Here is a 25997-nt window from a genome sequence, read left to right as displayed (position 1 = left end):
GACAAATTCCAGCCCTTAAGTACCATACTTGAAGACATGTACTATGAAATAATTTCATTTTTAGTGGTGAAAGTACATGCAATGTTTTTCAAAGTCTGGATAGAAAGTTTGACCCTCTGTTCTTAATGTGGGTAAGACTGAGCCCGGTGCATTGATATGTACGTTGGACAAGCTCTTGTCTCTCAAACTGTTGCAGTGAGCTTCCCAAAGAGACACACAGACACTGCATGTCACTAACTTGAATGGCAGAGGTGAGTGGAAGGACATTCCACTACATACACTGGGACCCAGGTATCCTACTCAGTGTACAGTCTGTGTGCCTTGTATTTACAACCTTGTGTGAAAAAACATTTAAATACAGATGGCCAAATATTCTAGAACAGCCAGACAAACCCTCATCTAAAGGTTAACTTAGCAGAACTTAGCAGAGAGGTAGATGAACCCATCCATGATCATACCTTTAAGATACAATTGTTGAGAGAGGTTTAGATGAAAACTATTCCTTCTAACTCTCCAGGAATCCACCATATCCAGGATGTCTTAATGAAGACAACAGTCTGTTTGGAGATGGGCTTCTTATGAATTAATTTTCCATTTGACACTAATAAAAATTCTGTCTTGTTTTTCTTTCTTCTGGTGCACAATCATTATTGCCAAATCTTTCATAAGGTCATTTGTCAAGTGCAGGATCCGACCTACAATGCTTGTGTTTTTTACATAGACACTCACACACCATAAATATATATATATAAACATGAAGCAGATCCTTCTAAATTCCCTTTCTTGTAGGGAAAATCAGAATGAGCACTGCTGCCCCAGATCTTTTATCTGTATGCACTCACATAGGATGATGAAGAATGGTTTGAGGTCCCCTCAACATAGAAAGACAGCACAAGCTATTATTTACATGTGATATTGAGGAGTATATTAACAAGCTTTTCTGCCCCTTGACTAGCTTGAGGAATGCCAGGACAGAAGCATTAACTGGAGCACACAGAATTGGATTATTTGTTAGACCTGCTGCTGTTGCAGGATGAGATGCACAGTCTTCATCTCTGGCATGTACCTGAGATCAACTGTGCAGGTCTTATAATAAGAATCCCTACTAGGATGAAAAAAAAGAACTTCAAGCCTCTGGGATGGATGTTCAGAGGGAAGAAAAAAAAAAAAAACTCTAATAAAAATATTTTGTCTTTTCTTTTTTTGTGAACACTGGGTAGATTCTAGCCCAAACTGAGCCATTGAAATTTTTCTGTCTACAGGATAGCTACTGAAAAATAAATAAATAAATAAATAAAATCAATAGAACCAGGAGAGAGATTCAGCTGACCAGATGAATCTGCTTTAACTTGTTGTAAAATAAGTACCCTGATAGTTAGCCAGTCAGCTAATTACACTTTATGCTCCCTTCATTTTAATAGATGACAAGGTGCTTCACGTAGTAGTCCACAAATAAGAATCTAGTCATTTGAAGTGCTGTAATGTACTGGAATCCAAATGAAGCTCCAGATGGGTAGGGGTTCCCCATAGATTCTGTATCATATATTCCTGGCCATTTCAGATGTCTCAAACGACTCAAGTGATTCCAATATGTGGACAACTGAGTACTAAACATCTACTGACTGCCTCACTAAACCTAAACTCTGCCCCACTCTACATTTAACTAACAGGTTGAACTAAGGAAGGAGTTGGCCTGCCTCAAGATCCACAGTCATAAAAGGTTACCAAGGTGAAGGAGAGGAAGACTAGGAAGAGTACAGACTGACAACTAGGTACTTGGCTCGGGGTAAAAGCCAGGGCCACACTGACACTGAGAGGAGCTCCACAGTTAGGGCCAAGCTCTGTAAATCTACCATGAAACTAAAAGCAAGTCCTGGGGTTTACAAGTGAGGTTCAGATGACTAGGCTGAAATTCATGGTTCTGGGTATATACTCTGAGATTGTACCAGATATACAGAAAACCACAGCTTATTCCAGAATCAGTGGAACTTGTATTCTTTCTGCTCTGCTAAAAACATGGCTTGCTGCATATTACTGACTGTGAGTTTTAAGGTTGCCTTCAACAGTTCATCAACTCTGGCTACATTACACATAGACAAGGCTCTGAATGTTCTTGTGCTTCAGATGATTCATGACTGCCCTGATCAGTCCCTGTAGTAGCCATTGTGGACCTGGAGAGCTCAGAGCCTGATTGTTGCAAAGGTCAGTCAGCTGAAAGTCACCAAAATCACTACAGACTAGCAACATGTCAAACATTGGCCTTTTTTTCATTATCTACAGCATGGTTAATTTAAGAAAGATGTTGGCAGACTGACACTCTTTCAAGCTTTCATCTCATGCTCAAATCATCAATCTCTGCACTGGGTATTTTTGGACAAAAGCTGCAGTGGTCTCTACAAGTGCAAGACTCGGGGCCAATGCACGTAGAGAATTTTGTTCAAGTGCATGTCTCTGTAAAGAAATAAAATTGCATCTGTCCTTGATACTTGATACAGAGTTTAAAATCCTCTAGAGAGATTAAAGGCAAGAATTACTAGGTATACCAGGACAGCAAATCCCAGGAATGAGACCTGAGGATAGACTGCAGATAAACTTCAGCAGACAAATAAACCTCTAGACCCAGTAAAAAAAAAAGAAAAATAAAGAAAAAGTAACAGAGAGAGAGAGAGAGAGAGGGAGGGAGAGAGAGAGAGAAGAAAAGTCAAAACTTCACTCAAAACTAAATTCAAAACAGGCAGCCAAGGGGAATTGAAAAGGTAGTCCATGCCTAGCGTTGCAAAAATGGGTAAATACTTGTGCAGGTTAGTTCACAGGATGAATATCAATACTATATGTATAAATATAAATAGAAAATAATTAGAAGGAAAAGAAATGCATATGCACCAGAGATACTACATGGAAAATCAAGACATCTGTTTTGAGTTCCTATACACGTCATGAGCTCTGTGTGGCCTGGAACATTTATGATTCGTTTCAGCTGCATAAGCATCAGGACTCTAGAACCGCCTCAGATGCTCAGTGGTGTGGCACTTGCCTCCAGCTGTTAATCATGAAGGGCTGGCCTGTCTCCAGTTTTCGTGACAGTAATATCTGTCAGCCCTGTCTGGAAACTCCTGGATTCCCTACAGTATCTCAGCTGGTACTAGATACCAATGTTTAAGCAACTGAATTGATCTGTTAAACATTATGTTAGCAGATATTTCAAGACGTAGATCCTCATCTCAGATTTTTAAGCAGTTTTAAATTCTGTCCTGCAGTCACTCTATGCCTCAGATTCCTAACAGTGAAAGAGAGAGAATTTTAAAATTATTTAGGCAATATTTAGATCCTCAGGCAATGCAAGCCATTTAAGTACTCGGAGGGGTAGAGGTGCATGCTTGTAAATCCACAGCAAAGCTAAAGAATGTCTAGTGTACAATGCCAATTCACATATTAACTGTTATTAGTGAACAATATTTTGGAATGTCAAAAATAAACAAACAAACAAAAAACATAATCTAGTGCTTCATACTTTTATGTTAACTCATCATAAATGGTTTCTGGTCCCATTTTCACTCATACAGTGTTTTAAAGATTTTTAAAGAGAGATTATCTTCATCAAATTGCAATATTAAGCAAGTGATAAAATTTCAGAATATCTTAAATGATTAGAACAACCTATAAATAGACAGTCATATGAAGTCTTTAATCAGGACTAGTCCCCACTGGGCAGTGATTTGATTGAACTGCTTTTATCTCTGTGAATCCAGAATGGAGTCTTTGATGAAGTTCCAAAGTTGTAGAAAGCTGCAGTGAAGGATCTAGTGACATCACACATTTGTATATTTTCATCTGTTCCTCTGCAATTCAATTTTTTTCTCAGCAGACTAAGTTACGTAGGCCTGCAAGTCTGCATAGAGATTATAACTTGCCCCAGGGATTTCCATGGGTCTTATGCATCAGAAAGATGTTCTGTGATTCATTAGGTTTCCTCATGGTTTATATCTAGCTTATATACTACAATTTAAGACTGATCTAATTGTTTCCCTGTGCTTTAGAATTAGTTTAACTGCAAAATAACATTTACATTATGAACACCGCAGTATCATCTGCATCTTCAAATATAGCCTATCCCTGCACAAAGTCATGACAAGTTTTTACATCTGAAGGACACTGCAGCCTATTACACAACAAAATGTCGAAGTTAATAATGATTGCATATATATATATATTCAAGTACGATTCTATTCCTATAAGCATACATGAACCAAGACTTGGAACTGAATCTGCCTCAGGCCTACTAAATGTTATGCAAGTGTCATTCCTGCACAACAATAATAGTAGGTAGGAACTGCAACTTGCTATGTGCGCAAATATTCTGTAAATGCAAATAGAGTAGTTAAGGAAAACAAAACTAAGATTTTAATAGTATGTTTAAACATATTTTAAAAACATAAATATTGATGAACTAAAGCAAAACTATTCATACTTTCAGGTTAATAGCAACCAGGCTGTTTCTTCCTATAAAGTCCACACACTGAGGTAGCATTAACAAATCTTCCTAATTCTAAGCACAGTTTAGTGAATAACTTTCCAAATGCCTGAGGGTGAGTAAACATAAGGAGTTAATTTCTATGATCTAATGAATGATTAACCATGAAATCCTTTTATCTGAAAAACACCTTTATATTAGAATGTTAATTTAATTAGTAGAATTTTGCCATTGAGAGTTGTATAAATAAGATATATTTGTTCTCAGATGTATGTTATTACATGGACATTAACTATATTGTTGTGATATCCCCTTTCCTGTTCTGAACATCTAGAAAGACCTGTACTACTAAATCATACTTAATAGGAGTGTGATGGTTGTTGCTTAGGCAACAGAATGAATAAATGCAGGTCAGAATGTGCTTCCAGAAAAACAAAAGCAGGAATATGGTACAGAATGAAGAACAAATATGTCTAACTGATTTTTACTGCATTGAAGTATTAGAGTTGTTAGTTGTGAAGCAGCTAACCCATCTGAAACACTTGATTTAACAAGCTTATAAAGCTTAATAAAGGCAAACCATTTCTCTTATATTAAAGAAGACTATAACACATTTAAGTTTGGAGAAATCTGGAATTTTGTATTGCCATAGAAGGTGTTTCCCTCTCTCATTTTCTTATATATCTTCCAAGTTTAATTTTTTTATTAACATTTTGTCTAGGATGGAAAATATCTTAACAAACTCTCTTTTAAATTTTTCAGGAGAAATTTTCATTACATAATGCTGACATAACCGAAAGAATAATATAAAATAAATTGGTATTTTCTGTTCATTTTACTTCCAATATAATAATGGAAATGCTCAATTTCTGATACAAACAAAAATTGAAACATGCAACAGCATGATAAATAGTGTGAAATCAATACATTAGTAACTATTAAATTATCGAAATTATATATTTGTATTACTAGACAATTTTCCAGCTTTTTGCCTAATCATTGTATTTACGAGTCTAATCTTCCATTCATATATGCATGCTACCACAACTATAATTAAGAGTAGTTGTGTATTTTACCTGCAATGTATACTTAAGAAAATAATTAATTTAAAATGATTGGAAAACATCAGCTAGTACACATGTTTACAGACATAACTTCATCTGCCCAATACCTGAAAAGTTTGATTTTAGTATTGAATATTAGACTCTCAGATAGAATTTGTATATTTACAAAACTGTACCAATAAGAGACTTAGGGAATGCAAGTCATAAATTCCCACAGAATGTGGATGGGGTCCCTCCACAGCCAGGGAATGACTGGGAAGCCCTCCAAGGCAGTTTCTTTTAGCTCCTTGGGTGTTCATCATTTACCTGTGGTAGGTGTAACCCTCTGAATTTGTTATGCCACCTACAGCCTCTTGTGAACAATTTCCTTCCGTAGTCTCTTTAAGACTAAATGATCACCTACTTATGTAACTAATGCTACAATATATACAAGAATTTGTACATTTTGGGAAACTGTGTCTTGAAATGCATTTTAGAACATTTTTTATTTTTATTTAACTTTGCAGGGCTGACAGCACACCCTTGGTACTTTGTTTCAAGAATATTTAAAGGAAAAGATTCTAAGGATTTTTATTGATATAAGCAAAATATCACAGGGCAGCCATGTAAAAACAGGAAGAAATCTCTACACTATTATAATGGGGAGATAACATACATCTATGCCTTAATTTTCTAATTGGTAACTCATAACTGTATAGTGATTTGGCAAAAGAAATTAAATAGGAAAACTGCAACTCATAAGATAATTCAATAGTCATAATATTCATATTGTTTCACTTCTGTTTCTTATATGCCAGGTGTAAGCTGTGAAAAGTTAGAACTGTTCCAAGACATACACGGTTGCTAAAAATATTGTAAATAAGGGGTGATTAATAATATTTTAAGATCTGATACTTAAAAGAAATGTGTTCAGGATTTTTGCAGGAGATAGAAGTAATGGGAATACCAAAGCAGGTTGAATGTGATTGTAGAATAATCTTATAAGCAAGCTTATTTCTTTACTGCGAATATTCATTTCAATGGAAAGTTTGTCGGACAGATCTAGTTACTTAACACCTCATGTTAATACTGTAAATTCTGAAGTATGCAAAATTTATTTCATTCATTGGTTCCAGATAAATACTGAGAGTTAAAACAGAAAAATAGAACTATTAAGAGGAATGCATTACTTTTCCACACAGGGCATAAGTTTCAACAAGTGAATCCCACAGCCTGATTGTCTAAGATGCAAAAACATTTAACTGAGACATCCAGAATCACTTGCAAAGAGAGCGCATATTATTAAGTAATTATCTGCTATTAAAATACCTCTCAATGCAAGAATGGCATTGCATGCTATTTAGTTATTGCAATGATGATGTTAATGTTTAAATAAAAGTAATAATATGTGAGGTATTTCAGACAGGGGTGCTTACAGCTTTAAATATTGTGAAATTGCCTCCTGCAGTGGATTAAAAGAACAGTGCATTTTTCTTTTTTAACCTGAGGATTGATGAGGGAGAGAAAGAACCTTAATATGCAGCTTTTCTTTTACCATATTTCTGTCTAGAATATTTTGTAACGTGTATAATTTGGAAGTTTATGCTAGGACAGTCTATATATTAATTTAGCTAGACACAGAAAAGTGAAACACTACACAGATCTTCTTAGTGCAATGCAGAATAGCTCTAAGGTTTTTATGATCACATAAGACGCACACAAAAAAGGCAGCTACAGTGTATATACACAGCTATGCACAGAAGATTTCTTACCATAAATTGCACATTGTCAAATCCATTAGCCAGCAAGTGGTTTTCATACTGAGGTAGCCCAATATTTTCCAACCATTGTCCCACTGTCTGGACAGGGCATCGGGGTCCTGTAGGAGGGTGAAGAGGGAGGCGTTTAAGCAACGAATAACCATCCACTGGATAATAGCGGTAGTCCTGGGCTGAGAGGTGGCATTGCCACATTGTGTTCCTGGGAAAGTTGGTATCAAAGGAGCCCGCCAGCTTGACAGATTAATGTTTTCAGCAAGCAGAAAAGTCAGAAGTAAAACATAGTTTACAGGGCAGCATATACCGTAAGATCTGATCCTAGCTCTACATTTCTTAGTTATTAATCTTTACTACAGACCAGTACGTCATACAGGAAAAAAAAAAAAAAAGAAAAAGAAAAAAAAAAAGCATATCAAGCTGTCAGCTAAGCTGCTCTCCGTTATATGTGATTGTTGGAATACTCCACAATGAGCAATGCACTGCCAGCAGCAAGAATTCTTTTTATCAAGTACTCCTACACTCATCAGTATGCAGCTCCATGCTTCTTGCTCCCCCTCGCTCGCTCCCCTTCATTACCCAGCCTAGGCTACACCTCGCATTTTCAATAATAGCCATCAGATAAGGCAGATTTTTTTTTTGTCTGCAAGCTGTAAGCCTGCTGCTGCTGCTTCCTCCTACACACCCATCCAAGCGTCAATCTTGAATGATGAGAGCAGTCAAAACAAATGCAGAAAATAGCAAGATTCAAAAGCAACCTAGAGCACTTAAATCTGAATAGAATCTTCATACCAGTTACGCTTTACATATCTGTTTGTTGTAGATTTTTACGTTTCACAAGGCATTAGGAAAGGCAATACATAAACCATAGCCTATGGCACAGTTATTCCCTTTTCCCCTTTTAAAGCAACATAGGTAGTGGTCTGCATTTCTGCTTATATAAGAGCAAAACCCTTAAAAAAAATCAATAATGAATACATTTCACAGTTTTTCTCCTGTGGTACAGCAAATGACATAAACTGCACAACAATTTTAGTCCAAGTAATTAAATTAGCTGCATGATTTCTTCAACCGTAAAATACTATAAGACACAAGAAAACCTTCATGCCAACATGTAATAATTCAACTTGAAAAGGTCATCATTTCAAATGAATAATTAAAGAATATTTTTACTAAATAAAATTTTAAGTTTATATCATTTTCTTACAGAAATATGAATGATAGCAGGCAGACATAGAAGATATGCATAATTTATAATGAGTCTGTATACTTTAGCAACTATAGCTGGAAAAAAATTAAATAAGAAATAGTGAATTTAAAACAAAAGCAAAATTCATTTTCTGCACAAGAAACTGAATATTTCAAGATGGATTTTACATCGATGTTCCATTTTTGAGATGGTTTCTCAAACAGAAACATTTTACACCTTTCTTCTGAGAGGAAAAGTTTACTAAACTTTTGATTTTCTTAACAGGCTCAAAGGTTAGAGGCAGAAAATGAATATATTCAGGATACAATTCTAAGAACTCCAGTGGAACTCTGTTTATAGAATGTTAATACTTTTCATTGTTTTTCTTACCCACTGTGAACCTCAAGTATTGACCAGCTCTAAAGAGGAATTTAAATCTAGACATAAGAAAATTACAGATATCTGTCAAGGGCATCATTTGGAATGTATCACATTAAGCAGGAAAATGTTTCATAAAAATCCAAACCTACATTTCAACCAACAAGTTATAATACAAATTTTTTGCAAGTGATATGCGGAGGCTTCCTGAGCAGTAGCAGAATGGATTCTAAACTGAGGTAGATACTTAAAATTAACAATACTGTAAGAGTTTCAACAGCAACCTGACTAGTCCTTGGCCTAAAATTGGATGACCTCTCACTGTCTGATATTGCTGCTTGGATTTGTGGAACAACTTATGCAAACTGAAGTCCATAATGATTTTTTAGAGTAACTTTAGCTGAGCCATAGAAGATCTTTTATGAGGTTGGAAAGTTGCCTAGCCCAGGTCTGTTGTGGGAGTTCACATTACTTCAGGTCTACTGATTTAATATGTTAATACATGAAGAACAAATGGTTCGTTGGGCCTCTCAGAAATAAAAAATAAAAAAAAATACAGAAGCCTCACCAGGAGATGGTCAACCTGCAATTGCTGAACAAACTTTTATGAGTTTTCTCAGGAATTTAATAAAAACAGCATGTGAATATCTCCAATACAGAGCATATATTTTTGATGAGTACAGTGTTCACCTAAATGCACCTCAAACAGATTAACAGGTAATCCATTTTTTTTCCTCAGAGAAAGTAGATGTTCCAAAATGACAGGAATCTAGGTCTCATGGAGATACAAATACATTTCTTCACACTTGTCTGTAAATCTTCTCTTTTTTGTAAAGTTTTTTTTCTACTTGAATCAGTATCTTTGTACATAATCCACACTGGTTGTGTCCAGTCAAGAGGATAAGTAAATTTGAAAGGGTGGGTAAGCTCTTCAGAGAACAGAATTATCTCAAACACAATGAGAATTAAGACCTTGCTCATTTTTTCTTAGTTGATTGAGAAATCATGAAGTCCTTTGTAAAGGATTCCTGACTTTGTTGTCCCCTCTCCCCCTACGCAGAAAAAATTATTTTGGAAGGAGACCTAGTGAAGCATAATCCTACCATTTCAAAGAATTGTTTGACTGAGTCCTTTATTTCTCCTACATTTACAGACACAAATGTCTCTGAAACTAATGTCCTCCACCAACGAAAATGTCCTGCCCACAATAAGGCACAGCCAATAATCAATATACCAGTTACACTGCCAAACTGCTTCTTCCTGACCTTACTATAAACAGCATGGAAGTTATGCTGCCAGTGACTATATGAGAAATGCTTGGCTCAATGCCTAGCAAAAATGTAGACAAAATTCCACTTTTGAGTGGCTCCTCAGATACATTTCTTCATGTAGCTGTTGGTATTGTGTCTATCTCCATGGCCCCAGCACTGGATGCTTATAGCACTGTGCGCTCTCCTCCAGTTCTGTCCCCTGCCAGTAATAACTCCGGCTGAGCCCATTGACAACACAACATAAGGTTGCTCAGCAAGGGGAGAGTACATAAGGAGAAACATGGCCAGCTTGCAGCCTTATCCTTATCTCATTGCAGAGAGTATCCTGTTATCTCTAACACTTTTTTTTTCCCTTCCTTCTTCCACCAAAGGTAGTAGTAAGGCAAAGGCAACGGAAGGCAAAGAGCAATAACAGGAATTAGGATTAAATCTGCCATTACAGGAACTTGCAGCTCACTTGGTCTCCTTGTCCTTTACCAGTCAAGGAGACATTTTAGGGGGTCTGCTTGGACAGTTTTTCTGAGCTAGTACAAGTGGAACCTGGAACAGCTGCTGTTGCTTTGGGACCAAAAGCCTATCTCTTCATTTTGCTGAAATCTATGATTCAGTGCCAGCCCCATGGGTGTGAGCTGCAGCAAGCAGTGCCTACTTTGCCTATGCCTAAAGCTGGTCCCAATATTGAAAAACTTGGTGCAAACTGCAAGACATGGTCTCCCCTGCAACATATTTACATATCATTGTGCTTTCCTGTGATTTCAAAGAACAAAAATCCTGTGATAATTCTGTGGCACCACAACCAAAAACAATGTACCTATTCCTGCATGGGAAAACTGACGCATAAATCTCTTACAGGAATAGAAATACTTGGTTCTTTCTCCACAGCAATAGAAGAAGCACATTCAAGTGATGTCTGCAAGAAAGATGCCATCTGGTATGCTATACGATAATTTCTACAAGATGTCTTGTTCCCAGTGAGACTCAGAATATCTGTATTGTGGTGTTGGAATTGACTGAATCTGTGATATCAGAGCACACATGATTTCATACGCTGGAAGGCAGATTTTCTCTAAATGCTAAGGAATTTATGGTCCCCTCTATTCTGTTGTTTCTACTGTTACCAACATACATTTTTCTTTCTTAATTTTTTTTTTGATTGAGAAAAAGAAATAAATACAATGATTATCATAATTTACTTGCGGAGGAGGTGCTGCCCCAGTTAACATGAATAGATTATTGCAATCTATTTTCTTAGGTAGGTCAATACCTTTTGAAAATGGTTAAATGCTTCCAGTGTTAATGAATCAAAACCGGGAAAATTTTAGTAGCTACTAATCAAGAAATTTCTGAATGGAGACTGTATGATGATATCATAATATAAAAGAATTAATATTTCAGTTGACAATCAGTTTAGCAGTTCTGTAGAAGAAATCCATACTAAGTATTGTAAACTTTTTTTTTTGGTGAATTACGGCTTTCTGCCTTAACGCTAAATGGGGTATAGAATCACAGAATAGAATCATAGAATCATTAAGGTTGGAAAAGACCTTCAAGATCAGCTGGTCCAACCATCCTCTTACTACCAATGTCACCCACTAAACCATGTCCCTAAGCACCACGTCCAACCTTTCCTTAAACACTCCCAGGGATGGTGACACCACCACTTCCCTGGGCAATCTGTTCCAATGCCTGAGTGCTCTTTCTGAGAAGAAATGTCTCCTATTTCCAAACTAAACCTCCCCTGGTGCAACTTGAGGCCATTCCCTCTAGCCCTATCACCAGTTATCTGTGAGAAGAGGCTGACTCCCAGCTCCCCACACCTTCTTTTCAGGTACCTGTAGAGAGCAATGAGGTCTCCCCTGAGCCTCCTCTTCTCCAGACTAAACAACACCGCCGCTCCCCACAGGACTTGTGTTCCAGGCCCTTCACCAGCCTCGTAGCCCTTCTCTGGACATGTTCCAGGGCCTCGATGTCCTTCTTGTACTGAGGGGCCCAAAGCTGAACACAGTACTCGAGGTGTGGCCTCACCAGAGCAGAGTACAGGGGGACAGTCACACCCCTGGTCCTGCTGGCTACATTGATTTTACTCTTGTATTTATGATTTCAGCTGGAGAAAAAAGTTCTCAACTGTATCTCAACAGTGCTAAAGGAGAGTTAGTGTGACTGGGTATTCTAGTGAATAAACTAATCAAACAATGTATATTCTTGGAGAGATGATAAGAATAACTAGGAAAAGGACGTTGTATAAGGAAAACTGTGCCTAACATCCAGCAGACCAATGTAATTAAATAAATGTATTACAGGAGAAGTATAGGGGTTCCAAGAGGTGTCTGCAAGGTTCTGCTTTGCCTTGCACATTTCAGTTATTTATATTATTAGCGACCCAAGTGCTTAGGTTTTAAATTATTTTCCCCAGAAAACAGAAAAACCTGGGTACCTTACATAAAAACTGTAACTTCTGTGATAAGCCCAGCTCTTTGGATGATGATATCATGTTTGGTGATGCTGAATATTTTCCTGAAACTTCTCTTAGAGACATTTTTCATGGTACGTACAGAAACAAAACAAAATGAATAGAAACAGCTTGAATTTAAATAACATTATCTAGTATCTATATTCTAAAGGTTACATTCCATTGCTTATGTATGGGTCAGAACACAAAAATAATTCTGGACCACAACTAATGCAAGCTAGTGGAGCAACCCTCACTGACTAGGAAAATCATCCTCAAAGTTATTTTCTAATTTTCATACCAATATTTATTATAGTCCTACATTATCATTATGTAAGTACAATAATTGTTTCTATAATAACTATTAAAGCACTGTCAATGGTGAATTGTACTTTCTGAACTCCACTGGTCTTTCTCTGAGTTTGTGTTTCTGACTTTTGATGTATTATTTACTTAGTAACAGCTCAGTCGAAGTATTCCATCATGTAACATGTATTTATTACAGACACTCCAAAGTTAACATATTTTTGTGTTCAATTGACTGGTTTGGCAACTTCAGTTTAGCCTTCTTCAGAATCCTTCACATTCAGTGAATGAGGGATAGATAATATAGGAAAATTAGATTTGTTCTTGAGAGCACAGCCATGGGACTAAGACTGAGGGAACTTGATTCTGTTCAATACCCTGTCATTACTACAGAATAGAGCAGGACAGGACAGGACACAACATAACACAACACAATATAATAGTTTACTTGGAAGGCACCTACAAAGATCATAAAGTCCAACTGCCTGACCACTTCAGGGTTAAATGAAAGTTAAAGCATCTTATTGAGGGCATTATCCAAATGCATCTTAAACACTGACAAGCATGGGGCATCATCCACTACTCTAGGAAGTCTGTTCCAGTGTTTGACCACCGGCACGGTAAAGAAAATTTTCATTATATCCAGACTGAACCTCCCCTGATGCAGCTTTGTGATGCTGAACAGTATACACAGGGTATACAGTAACATATATCACCACACAGCAAGGTTGCTTGAGATGTACTTAGATATAGTTTCTAGATTCTGATTTTGTAATTTAAATGAATTTTTCTTTTCTAAAGACAACAGGAAAACCAAACTATATTATATATTATTGTGATAGCATTGTAATGACATCAGTGATATTTATATCCTTGGCTGACAGAACAACAATACAAAATGCAACCTGCTAAATTGCAAAAATTACTTAAGAACAGATGGATGTTTCACTGAGAGAGCACATGATCAAAGGCACTGGTTCACACCACAGCTTCATCTAGCTTCAGCCATTCACTAGCTTCATTCATAGTGGCTAGTATTATATGCTTGCAGAAGAGCATAAGAATAAAAAAAAGCATACAGTGATCCTTTACTATCATTCTCCCACTTTCCAGCAGTATGCAGCTCAATGTTTTCCTGAAAGAGCAATCATGTCTTCATGTTTAATAGTATTTTATAGTTTTTTCTGCCAGAATTTCATCTAATTTTAAAGAAAAACTAGACAGTTTGGTGGTTTACAAGATATACCAAGAGACAGAGGGTTGCAGGGAAAGCTAGATTCATCCACCCTCCTTCTGTAACTCTGTTCAATGGGAAATGGATGGAATGTGACTCTGTGCCTTCTGGATGCCACCCAAAGGTAATATGTTATTGTGATCTTGTAGTTCACTCAGGAAAGCTACATTTAGGATGCAATTAAAACCCAGCTGTTTTTTTCATAAGCATGGAAGGAGCTGCTACTGATGGAGGGAGTGTCAAGCAAGTGACATGACGCCAAATCTCAGTGGGTCCCTGCTACACTATATTACTCTAATACGATTTCCTCTGGTAGGACAAGGATGTTTCAGTTGCCTGTCATTTTTTCAGGAATCCTATTCACAACCAAAGGGTAAAAGTATACATCCTAATTCTGGCTTCAATACAAGCTAATAACATTTTCTGAAAAAGAGGAGTTAGTTTCTTAGAACAATTTCTGCATTTGTTTCAGGAACTTTTACAGGATAATAGTAACACTACACTTATCACCTATGAGTAATCATTTTCACTGCATTCATCTAGAATGAAAAAATAGCTTGAAGATTTACATGACACCATGACCAATCAAAATGTTGTATTTAATTCAGTAAGGACTTTAGACTACTGTTAAAAACTAGTACACTACATGCATATATATATATGAATGTATAGCGTTTCTAAAAATGCTATGCAGGCCCAACCCTTTAGGCTATAATTCCTGGCACCATAAAAATAAATTCATGTAATTTCAAATTTGAGGAAACCTTTGTACAGCTCTGTGCTAAGCAATACTGGACTAGCAAACAAGAAGAACAGAGAAATATTTGAAGAAAATGTTCAAAAAAAAAAAGGAAAAAAAAAAAGAAATAACACCCACTAGACAGAGATATCACAAGAAGTTAAATATAGCTATGAAATCAATGGCAGCTGTCATTTCATAGATTTGGGAAGTGCTGCAAGGTCCTGTGGAGAGCAATGGAAACACAGAGGCCTGTACTAACACTGTAGTAAACTGTCAGATCCTTGAAATGATGAAACTTGAAAGTATACAAGATGTAGGCTTAAGAATTTCTCCTGGGGTCATTTTACAAATCAGATTCAACCTGAGGCACTTTGTCATTTGTTTTCTTTTGCCTAGTTGGGCTGAGAGGCTCCCCTGCCCCAAACGCACCTGATTTTACTGTGATCTCTTTTCAATAACTAATCAGTAAATTCCCTCTCTCCTTCCTGGTCTTTCTAGCTTCATTTTATAATTCCTTTTCAACAGTCCCTATTTACCTTCACTTTTACTTATTCTCCTAATATATTATGATCATTTGCTCTCTTTTCATCCTTCATCTGCAGCTACAACAATCTGTTATTTTGCTTCACATCTGCCTTTTTTTGTTTTACTTACTTTTTATTCCACTTCCCCTTTCCAGCCTTTTTAAAATAGGGGAAAGTAATTCATTTTAAAATTAAATTATTTATTCTGATAGCTTATCTCCTGAGATTTGTCTAGAGTTGAGACTATGTGAGGTTTAGGCATTAGGTTAGTCCTGACTTAACTGGAGCAGGCTCTCCAGGGAAGTGGTCACAGCACTACACCTCGTGGAGTTTAAGTAGTATTTGGACAATGCTCTCAGACATACAATTAAATTTTTAGGTAGTCTTGTGTGGAGCCAGGTGTTGGACTCAATGATCCTTGTAGGTCTCTTCCAACTCAAGATATTCTGATTCTATGATTCAACATTTATAAAGATTATATACAGGAGAACATTTTCTTTTCAACGCAACCAGCAGCTAAGTGTAAAGGTGAGAATCTAAATCTATATTAGAAAAATATGCTTAGATGGGAGCTAAGGTAACTTGAAGCTCTTTGTTATAAATAACACCAAACTATCCCTCAGCCATTTCCTTCCCAGAATATTTAAAATCTCAGAAAATAATAATATATAAATGAGATAAAACTGAACACATTTCACTGATATGATAGGAAAAAGTTATAAAAATGAATAAAAAGCGGAAGTGTCAGGGCCCTTAGGGCACCAATGGGCTGTCCCTGTCCATGGTGTGGGATCCCATTTTGGCTCAGTCTGAGGCCATCAGTCCCTTCCCTTGTGATGCTGTCTCTGGCCCTACCTCCTGGATGGACACTGGACCTACATTGTGGGTAGTTCGTGTCCTGGGTGGACCCCTCAGACATACACTACATATTTTTTGAAACTCATGTTTTAACCTTGTCAGCATTCCTGTCCCTGAACCTGTCCCCTTTTGCTCCAGGCTGGCTCCCTGGACAGACCCTGGACATGGCTCATCACTTCCCTTGTCTGCACCTGTCAATGGAGCCTGTTTCCACCACATAGCTCTTTGGGACTGCACTTAGTGGGTGAGGGTACAGCTTGCCACCACTAGGGAACAGCTGGTCCTCTCTGCTCCTTCACAAAAAGTCAGGATATCAACAGAAACTTGCCTCATTGTACAAAAAAATCTAAATCTGACCACCTTCTGTAATGTTTATCCCTGCTAATACAGGCTGTGCAACACCAAAGGAAAACTGCAGTATCTTTCAATGAACGATAAAGACATTACTTCAGTGGGTGGGCATGCTGCCGCAGTTCTGGCAATTCACTGGACTGTTTGCATATGCATGAGGTTACATAAACCCTGCTCTTCCTGTCTGCAAGCTCCTTCACGCCTGACTTCTCAACTCTCACTCTACCGCCTCTGGAGTAGGAACTCTGAATTGGCCTCCCCTACCCGCAGATGGAGCCTAGGATCCTGCTTCAGGAATCTGCACTGATGCCTACAGACACTGTGAACACTTCTCATGGCATTGTACTTGCTCCAGCACAATGTTTTGTTTTAGAAATTGGAATGATAGAAATGCAAATTCCTGGACAAGTTTAATTAACTGTACTCCAGGCATCATTTTTTCCATCTTTCCTTTCTCAAGGCTAATGGATCTCAGCAAAAGCTCAAGTGGTCCTACAGGCTGTAGGTCACCTGAAAAGGTAGTAGTCAGATTGGTTTCACTAACATTTCATAAGATGTTAACAATAATCAATATACTAAACCAAGATCAAAACTAGATCTGTTTTAATAATCAAAAATAACACCTACAGTCATTCTTAAATTCAGGTCTAGAGCTGTTTAGCTACATTCCCTGCTATTCACTGTTTGAAAACTTTCATGAACATGGATTTTTGCTTGTATAAATTTGAGAGGAATGGCTGGTCTCTATATGAACGCTATATTGATCTGCAAATAGGGGGATCTGTGTACTAAGATTTATTCTTTGTAATTATGTTCTCTAAAACATTTCAAATAGTCTACCAGAAAACAGAAATAGCACTAAGTAACTGAGGTGGTCCATCACATCTCATAAATAGAAAAAACAATCAAACTGCAGAATTCATAAGATATATTTATCCAAACTTATGCATGTTCATGAATAATAAATATACTTTAGAAGTAGATATCAGAACAATTCACAATTTTACAATAAATGCTATTCTTAGCATTTAATACTAATTCATATTAGCAATCAATAATTTAACCTCAGACATCTAAGATTTGTAGTAATGCAATAAACTAAAATAAAGAGCTAAAGTCAGCAGTGGATAAAAACTAGAAAAACAAAGTTCTGGGAAGTTTCTTACATCATGGGTTAGAAGCAGAGGTGGTATGTAGTAAAGCAAATAATTCTTGAAGGATTTTAAGGCGTTCAAACACAGTATATTTCTGAATAAATGACAAGGAAACAGGAAAATTGATTCTAGTGTTATGATCACGAACTTGGTTAACAGTCTGGGTTAGAAAGCAAACGAATACACTTTAGTTAGTTTAATATTTTAAATTAATTCATTTTCTGTAGGTGGAACTAAAACTAGAAACAATTCTGTGCTGTAAATTCTATAATAAGCCAAACATTTTTAACTAGCATGTGATGTTCTTGTGATTACTAGAAATGTGAGCTTCCAAGGATTCATATCTATTTAAGTCTAAGGACTACTAGATTAAGAAGGAAAGATGAGTGAATCAACTGAACTTTCAAGAATCTGTTATTAATTCAGTTTTAGCAGACTTAGATCTTTATATATTTTATGAAAGATAAACTCCATCATAGTCTCAGTAGCCACGAAATCCCTAACCCTCATATGTTTGGTGGTCAAGTACAAGAGTAGTATCTATTTTAACTCAGACAAAAGAAAAACAAAGATAGTGAACAAACTTTTAGAGATTTATCCTTGGCAATCACTTTATGGTTTTCATAAAGTCTGTTTTAGAAGTTAGGAATATTCTGTTCTCTTTAAAGTATTTCCTAGCCACAGACTGTGAAAGCCTCATTTTTCAACAGATGCTTTCAACTCCACTGAGGTGCTAAATCCTATTTTGCATACATTTTGAACCTGATATTAAACTTCATCTTAAGGAGTAAATGCTGTTCAATTCAGTGACATCAGTTGAATTCAGTATTAATATACATGGGTGTAAATGACTACAAGGTTCAAATTAAACTGCAAGGAAAAAATTGAATTTAAGCAGGACTTCTCAAAATCTCAAGTAATCTGATAATTTTCTTTTTCTATCATTTATCACAGCTTGAAATAAATGTCTCAACCTCTGGAATTACAGTAGAATGATTATGAGAGGATTGTAGAATGAAGGCACCATTAGCCTGTCACTTTTTAAGTACACCAACAAACATTCTGAATTACCTTTGTGAAACCCAACCAAACAACCCTTGTGGAGACCACACAGATTCTGAATACTCCACCTGGACTGTCGTGGTTCAAATGAGAAACAGCAAGACTTCAGTCCTACTGCAAATAACCTCAAAAATGTTTTAAGCCATTTTTTTAAGTTCTGACGTCTCCAAACAATCTATCTATGTTGTTCCTTTTATCTCCTATCTAGATAGACATAGACTGGCAATGTTTAACCAGGCAGTGCAAAAAGATACAGTATGTACAGCTCAGTGGAAATGCAAAAAGATAATTCATGAGAGCACCTACATGGGTAAATATGATCTGATTTATACATTTTTATTCTACTTTCAGTTTAGTCTGTCTTCATTTGTAGTAGGCTGTTGCAAAAACAACTTTAATTAATTGGTATATGAAGAGCATATAGCTGAATATTACATTTACGATACTACAGGGTAAAATTGCCAATATAGTAGGAATACATGAATAATGGAAAATGAAAGAAATGCTTGCAGCTTTTTGCATCCAACTCCCATTGTGTTTATTATAAAACATAGCTAAAAGCTCTACAATTATCCTGCAGTTTGCCCAGTCGTCTGTAAGGTTTGTTTTGGTACTCAACGGATCATTAAAACAGATGCATCTTTATCTCTTGTTAGGCTTTTACAATGTAGTAGTCAACAGAACATTAATCCAATTATTTACAATTTCTTCTGGAGAATTTATATGATCTTTGGGTAAGCTCAGTGGCGTGTAATGCATTATGACTATCATGATCTCAGTAAATAAATGTCAAAAATACTTCTTCTAGATAATTATAGCGTTATGCCGTCTGTCCTCCATTATGTTATAATCTAGGCAATCACATGCACCTAAATGACCATTGAAATCATTTGAAATGCAGAGATTTGTAAAATAAATATGAAGATTGGTATGAATGATGCATTAATACAAACGCATGTGTGAAACCACCAGAAGACAGTGGTACAAAGGGTTACAGGTGTGGTCTGCATTGGTAACAAAGGACATAGCTGACAGTTATAAAATACTAAGGAATGTTTTTATCAAGACACTCTGATAAAACAAGAGCACAGATGATTTGCCAGCAAAAGACCCTACACTCACACAAGAGAAAAGCAACAACTTTACAGCGCATTGTATGTGATATGTATCTCCTTGTTATTCCAAAAGGAAGACAAGACTCTAGCCCTAAAATATGCAAGATAAGGAAGCAAAAACAATGAGCACCATTGAAGTTAGAAAAATTCTAAATCAAAACAATCACAGCATAGTAACTGCTGACCCCTTAACACCTATCAAAAAGAGTTATTAGCTACTGCTAATCAAAGCAACCCAACAGATGTGATGATGATACAATAGTAAGCAACTCTTGCCTTTTATATCACACACAATTGACCATGGATGCAAGTTGGATGGACACACACACATGCGCGCGCACACACACACACACACACACAAGCCATGGCACCTTTGGGCACTGAGTGTGAAAGTGAGTGATATTTGTAAGAGAATGAGAGTGACTGAAAATAGTTTTGTCTAAAAAAAGCATCACCTTCACCTTCCATAACATCTCATATTGACTTTAGTTACTTGAATTCCCCCCAGCAAGTCTGCCATTCTGACTTAAAATTCCATGTTGACTTTGGAGTTTTAAACAGATATAAGGAATTACAGAATCGGACCCAAAGGTATGGGCCTATTCCCTACAGTGCAGTCCTATAAATGGTGATAAAGAGTTCAGAGGCTTGCAGTTTAAGAAATTTAAACTGCATTTGCTACTGATGAAGCATCAAACAGCACTGGGAGCAGAGACCAGTTGCTGAGCTGTCCGCTCTTATCAACCCCCTTTTCTCTCAGCTACCCAGTCAGGATCCCTCTGCCTATTCTTTTTTTCCTCTTTATGATGCTACAGATATTTTGGTCTTTTTACACTGCATATCAACTTCAATAAGAAGGCAGAATTTGGGAGGGAAGTGATATTATCCTTGTTTTATAGTCTGGTTGTTATCATTGGCTATTGCAAAGTTAAGAGTTGTGAGTTCAAACTTTAAGAGGTCTCCCACTTTGTGAGAGGGTGTATGTCTCATTTTATTAAAATCCATGAATTAAACTCACTTTATCAAAGTGCTTAGTTTAACCACATGAAGATTTAAAAAGGAGAAAGAACTACTGCAAAAGAGACACTAAATTACAATTAAAGTACATACTTTCAAATATATTACTTACCGCTGTGAAAATTGCCTTATGCCAACATGCCTACACATATCTAATTAAAATTCTGCCTTAATTAAGTACTTATATTTTATCTGTTTTCTGCCCTTGAGGAGGGAGGATATTAACAGCTTTGGAGGAAGACCACTTTGCCAAAACTGCAACCATATGGCAGCAAACAGAAAAGGGCCAGCCTAACAAGGCTTCGTTTGTTAAAAGAAAGTTGTACTTCTTTGGAGTGAAATGTTAGCTTTCATAGGCAGAACCTTACTAGGGAAGATGAAGGGTTCATGTCTGAGTAGTGGCAGCAGGACAGACAGAAGAAAGAGAGGAAGCTGAGCATGTTGCTTCTGGCAGTCAAAGGTCTGTGCAATTTCAATTACATTACAATTGTACAGTGTGTAACGTAAACTCTTATTCCTCTTACTCAGCTTTTCTGACTATGGCCCCACATGATTCCACCTTTTCCTAGTCTGCTGAAGTAATATCTTCTTTACTTTCACAGCCTTCATGCTCAAACTCACATCCCTCATAAATCTAAAGAGGAAAATTTCTTGCAATTTTCCCTATATTGAGAAGGAGGAGTCAATTGATAGCAGTAGCCTTGGTCATATCAGTAGACAAGGCAAAACAAACAAAGAAAATAATGTTTAAACGATGAATGCTTACAACTTCAGTTCCAATATGAACTATCAGAGGAAGTACACCACAAAATGCATTCTAATACAGTTCTCCATGATCTACTGTCAATGTGCGGCATTAAATCTGTACTGCATGACATAGAAACACGCATACATAGCATGCAGAAGCAGTAAGGTCTTGTCTGTGGAAAAACTTGATGTAAATTGGAGTTGTAGGGTTTATTCTGAACACAGCACAGCCCACTACAACTCTGCTAGTTTCAAATGAGATAGGGCTCATATGTAGTCAGCTCAGGCATACCTGTCTGTTCCAGAGTCCTTCTGGTGTCAAAGTAGCCCTAGAATAGCCAACTCATTGGTCTCTCTGAAGTCATAGACATGATATTACACACTGCTAGAGTAAATATTTGAGAAGTTATGCTAGCTTCCTTGACAATGATCTTATATATGTTACAGTTGTTGTATACACCCAGAAACAATCAGCATTAATCTTTGAAAGGCACTTCCTCAGGTAGTCTCAGTGAGTAAAGTCTGGAGTCTTCATATTGATATTTAGACACAGATGTTGAATGAGATGCTAGGATTATCACCAAGCACCAAAAAAAAGGGGGGGGGGGGGAGGGGGGCAGAAAATACACTTTGTGAAAACCAAACTTGCTAACTGTACTAAGAAATTTACTTCCTTCAGTTGTAAGAAAAAAGCTTTCCAGTATATTACACTCCAGGCCATGCAGATCAAGTGACTGAAGGATAATTCAGGAAAATACACCCTGTATTCCTCTAATTAGAACAACAAGGGCACTCAAGGTACATGCTCATCTAAACAAAGAAAACCTGACTAGAGTGGACTTGTATTGCATTTATGGACAGCATCCAAATAAGAACTAATGATTAGCAAAATTATAAATTTGCCTATCAGCCTCCACATGCTAGAATACGTTTGACAGAAGTGGTTCTCTCAAAAGCCTAGCTCAGTCCTAAATTGTTTGTAGATTAACTCAATGTGGAATGACCTTTATTATTTTCCTTGTCTTTATTTTAATTGCTCTGACTTGAAACAATTATTACTTTAATCATGATGATGATATGATAGCCATTACCCATGTTTAAAAAGCTTACCTCCACAGTAGAAAATTCCTTGATCATTCCCTTTCAAGTGACTTGCAAGAGTAAACCGAATCACATATCTCTGAAAAGCTGCTGGGCTCTAGCTAACACAGAAATACTGCTAACCATGGCTTTCTTTATTCCAGAAAAAATGTTTATAATTAGGCAAAGCAAATATGAAATTGAAGTGTTTCTTCTTTTTTACCAGAGAAGTGCAGATGGCTGATATTTAAACATATTAGCTTTTCTAAATCCTTTGCAAAATGTGTGTTACTGATCAGTGGAAGTATCTACTGTGTTGGAAAAAGAAAAAAAAATAGAAAAAACACACAGCTGTTCCATTTATTAAACCCCACCTTATATTTCCCCTTATAATATTGTTCTATAGAGGAGATGGAGATTCATTTCAAATAGTTTTAGATATCTACATCTGAGGAGGTCCTCTAGGCTCCCTTTTTAGATACGTCTAGTGCCATTTTCTATGCTACAGACATTTAGATGATGAATACGATACTGAAGAAATGCTCGCTTATCTAACTCCGTATAACTAGCTCAGTTGTATTCAATGTAGTCTGCATGATGGAAGTCTAAATTTAGACATTAAGGATAAGATTAATCTGTTTAACCTAACATTATTTTCATAAAACACATGGTTACTTAATTCGCTTACAGGAAGAACATATGAGACAATGTCAAAAGCTTAGCTGAAGTTAGAATACTGGGCATCTACTGCTCTTTCCTCACCTACAAAATCTGATATCTGCTCATAACAGGGCATTAGACTGCTTTAATAGTTTTGCTCTTGACAAATTCATGTTTGTTACTTATTTCGCTGTTATTTTCTAGATACTTTAATAGTTATCTGTTCAGCAACTCTTCCATGAATTGAAAATAATTCCTTACATTCTCCTTCCTCTCCTCTTTTAAAGATAAACTTTACATCATTGTCGTTTAGTCTGTTGGTAACTCATCCATTCCCCAAGAATTATCTCAGGAAACAACAAATGGGTCTAAAATTATTTCACACTGTTATGAAACACAAAATGAAGTTCATAAAATCAATTTAAAGATACCTAACCTATAAAACCTGTTCTTTCTTTATCTACCATTCAGGTTCTAGCCCTAGGATTAGCTGTGCATGCCATATGCTCACCAATGACCTTTTCAGGAAATGTGTGATAAAAGGTTATTACATATTTTGCCTTCTCTGCACCCACTATGAGCAGCTTATCCCTTCTTATGGTACTTCTTATGGTGCCAAAGATTTCTTTGTTTCTCTTCTCGTTATTAATATACCAATATAATTATATTACATCTCTATTTCTCTTGCTAGTTGCATCTGACAGAGTGCTTTGGCAATTCTGACTTGTCTGTTCATGCTTGCATTATTCTACTATACTTAATAAATAGAGAAATCTTCCTCATTATTTCTAAGGTGAAGGAAAGGATGACAATTTAACCAAGCTGGTCATTGAGACTTTTTTTCTTCACATTGGTGCAGCTTATATTTATGCCTCTAGTAGTGCTCTTTTGAAGAACCCACAAATTTCAGAGAAATACAGAGTAGCAGTAGTCTTGTCTGATGTGCAATCTGGGCCATTGTCCTAAATGGGTTACTTGCTAAGCTCCACTTTCTTACAGGTGCCGCCAAGAAACTTTAAAGAATTAGACAAGTCTTCAGACTCACCATCAGAGACAAAGTCTGCTATTAGAGGCATGAGGGTAAGGGCTCAGCTGGAGTCTTCTAGTATGACAGCCACATAAGGTGGCAAAAGCATATTTCTATTTGCATGCACCCATTTAGCCCTGATGTTGCCCAACAATTCCCTTGATTATAAACTACTACCAGCTTTAAAAGGCAAAAAGGTGGTTCTGCCTTGTGCAAAGGGTCTGAGGCCCGGTGGAGGCTGAGGACCTTTCCCAGTTACAGCCATAGCTGCAGCTCTTGCAGCTGCAATCCAGATGGGTGTCAAGGAAAATGACTGCTCAAGTGTTGGTTTCACGTGTACAAATGCTGGTTTCCTTGACATTTCCTGATTTTGCTTGAATTGGAGCTAGGAACGGTCAGCGTCTAGTAGCAAAACCAGGCAAAATAGCATCAGCTATTACTAATTTGCTGAGAGTGCAAATATTGTCAGCTGAGCAGAAAGCATGGCAAGCCACTATGAAGTGTTCATAACAGTAGGTAAAAAACAAAGAAGAAAAAGAAATCCCCACAACATATCTCCTACATAGGATTTCATATGATTAGCTACAGCAAAATGCAGCCTAAAACTTTGCATCTATTTTCTTTTGTAATGTTTTCAAATCATAGAATATCCCAAGTTGAAAGGGACGCACAAGGATCATTGAGTCCAACACCTGTGTGGTTTGGGTTCCAAGGGACCTTAAAGATCATCCAGTTCCAACACCCCTGCCATGGTTGGGGGCACTTTCCACTAGACCAGGTTGCCCAAAGCCCCATCCAGCCTTGCCTTGAACATTTCCAGGCAAAGTTCCCTTTAACTTGCATCCTAGAGATTTTTTTTTTTTAAATAAATTATCTAAATTTATTGACATCTACCTCCTTGAGACATGTTTTCCTGGGTAGCCTGCCAATGTAATTTCTTTCCCAACAACTGCCATGATAACTAAATCTCCAATTACTATCAAGTTCTATTGTTTCAGATATGTACCAAGAACCACCATATTCTTCTCTGTTTTCATGCATACCAACAGACATTCAACAGCTCTAAACTAATCCTATGTTAAAGATCTCAAAGCAAACATATTTTTAAAACACAAGCCAACGTTTCCTCTCTCATTCCCCTTCCTCATCTTCCTGAAGAATTTATACCCTCTAAATGACTGGACTTTTAACGTAGTATATATGATAGATTCTCTGCAATGCTAGCTTTGTCATAATCTTCAATTAATTCTTGTCTATTCCTCATTAATTCTTCCATTAATTCTTATCCATTCCTCATTCTTCTTCTGTTAGTATACTAACAGCTAAGATAGACAGCAAACTGACCCATGACTTTTTGTCTAGTCACTTCTTTAATCCTGTTTTCAGTAATCCTATCTTTCTCAGGGGTTAGAGCAATGTCCAATTTGCTTTATTTTAGGATGAAGATTTTTGTCCTCACCACATTTCTTAATTTCCTTTCTCTCAGAATAGAATTCATGCAGTTATATTTAGGGTGTAGAATAAGGTGTAACTTGACTAAGAAT

The 25997-nt window shown here is 36.7% G+C and overlaps 1 protein-coding gene across 6 annotated transcripts in view; it reads right to left on the bottom strand.

The window, feature by feature from the left end:
• Positions 1-25997, bottom strand: part of ANKS1B (ankyrin repeat and sterile alpha motif domain containing 1B) — a 441985-nt gene that overhangs the window by 191959 nt on the left and 224029 nt on the right. For 5 of the 6 annotated variants that reach the window (XM_080595951.1, XM_080595956.1, XM_080595957.1 and 2 more), the window contains exon 15: positions 7287-7393. In XM_080595951.1, coding sequence (XP_080452077.1) covers positions 7287-7393 — 107 coding nt within the window. Of the gene's footprint in view, positions 1-7286; positions 8123-25997 lie in introns of those variants that run through there. The other variant, XM_080595955.1, reaches the window with a different exon arrangement.

This window comes from Anser brachyrhynchus (genome assembly GCF_964034855.1).
Source record: "Anser brachyrhynchus genome assembly, chromosome: 1".
Taxonomy (NCBI): domain Eukaryota; kingdom Metazoa; phylum Chordata; class Aves; order Anseriformes; family Anatidae; genus Anser; species Anser brachyrhynchus.
This window is presented reverse-complemented; position numbering and strand designations above follow the sequence as displayed.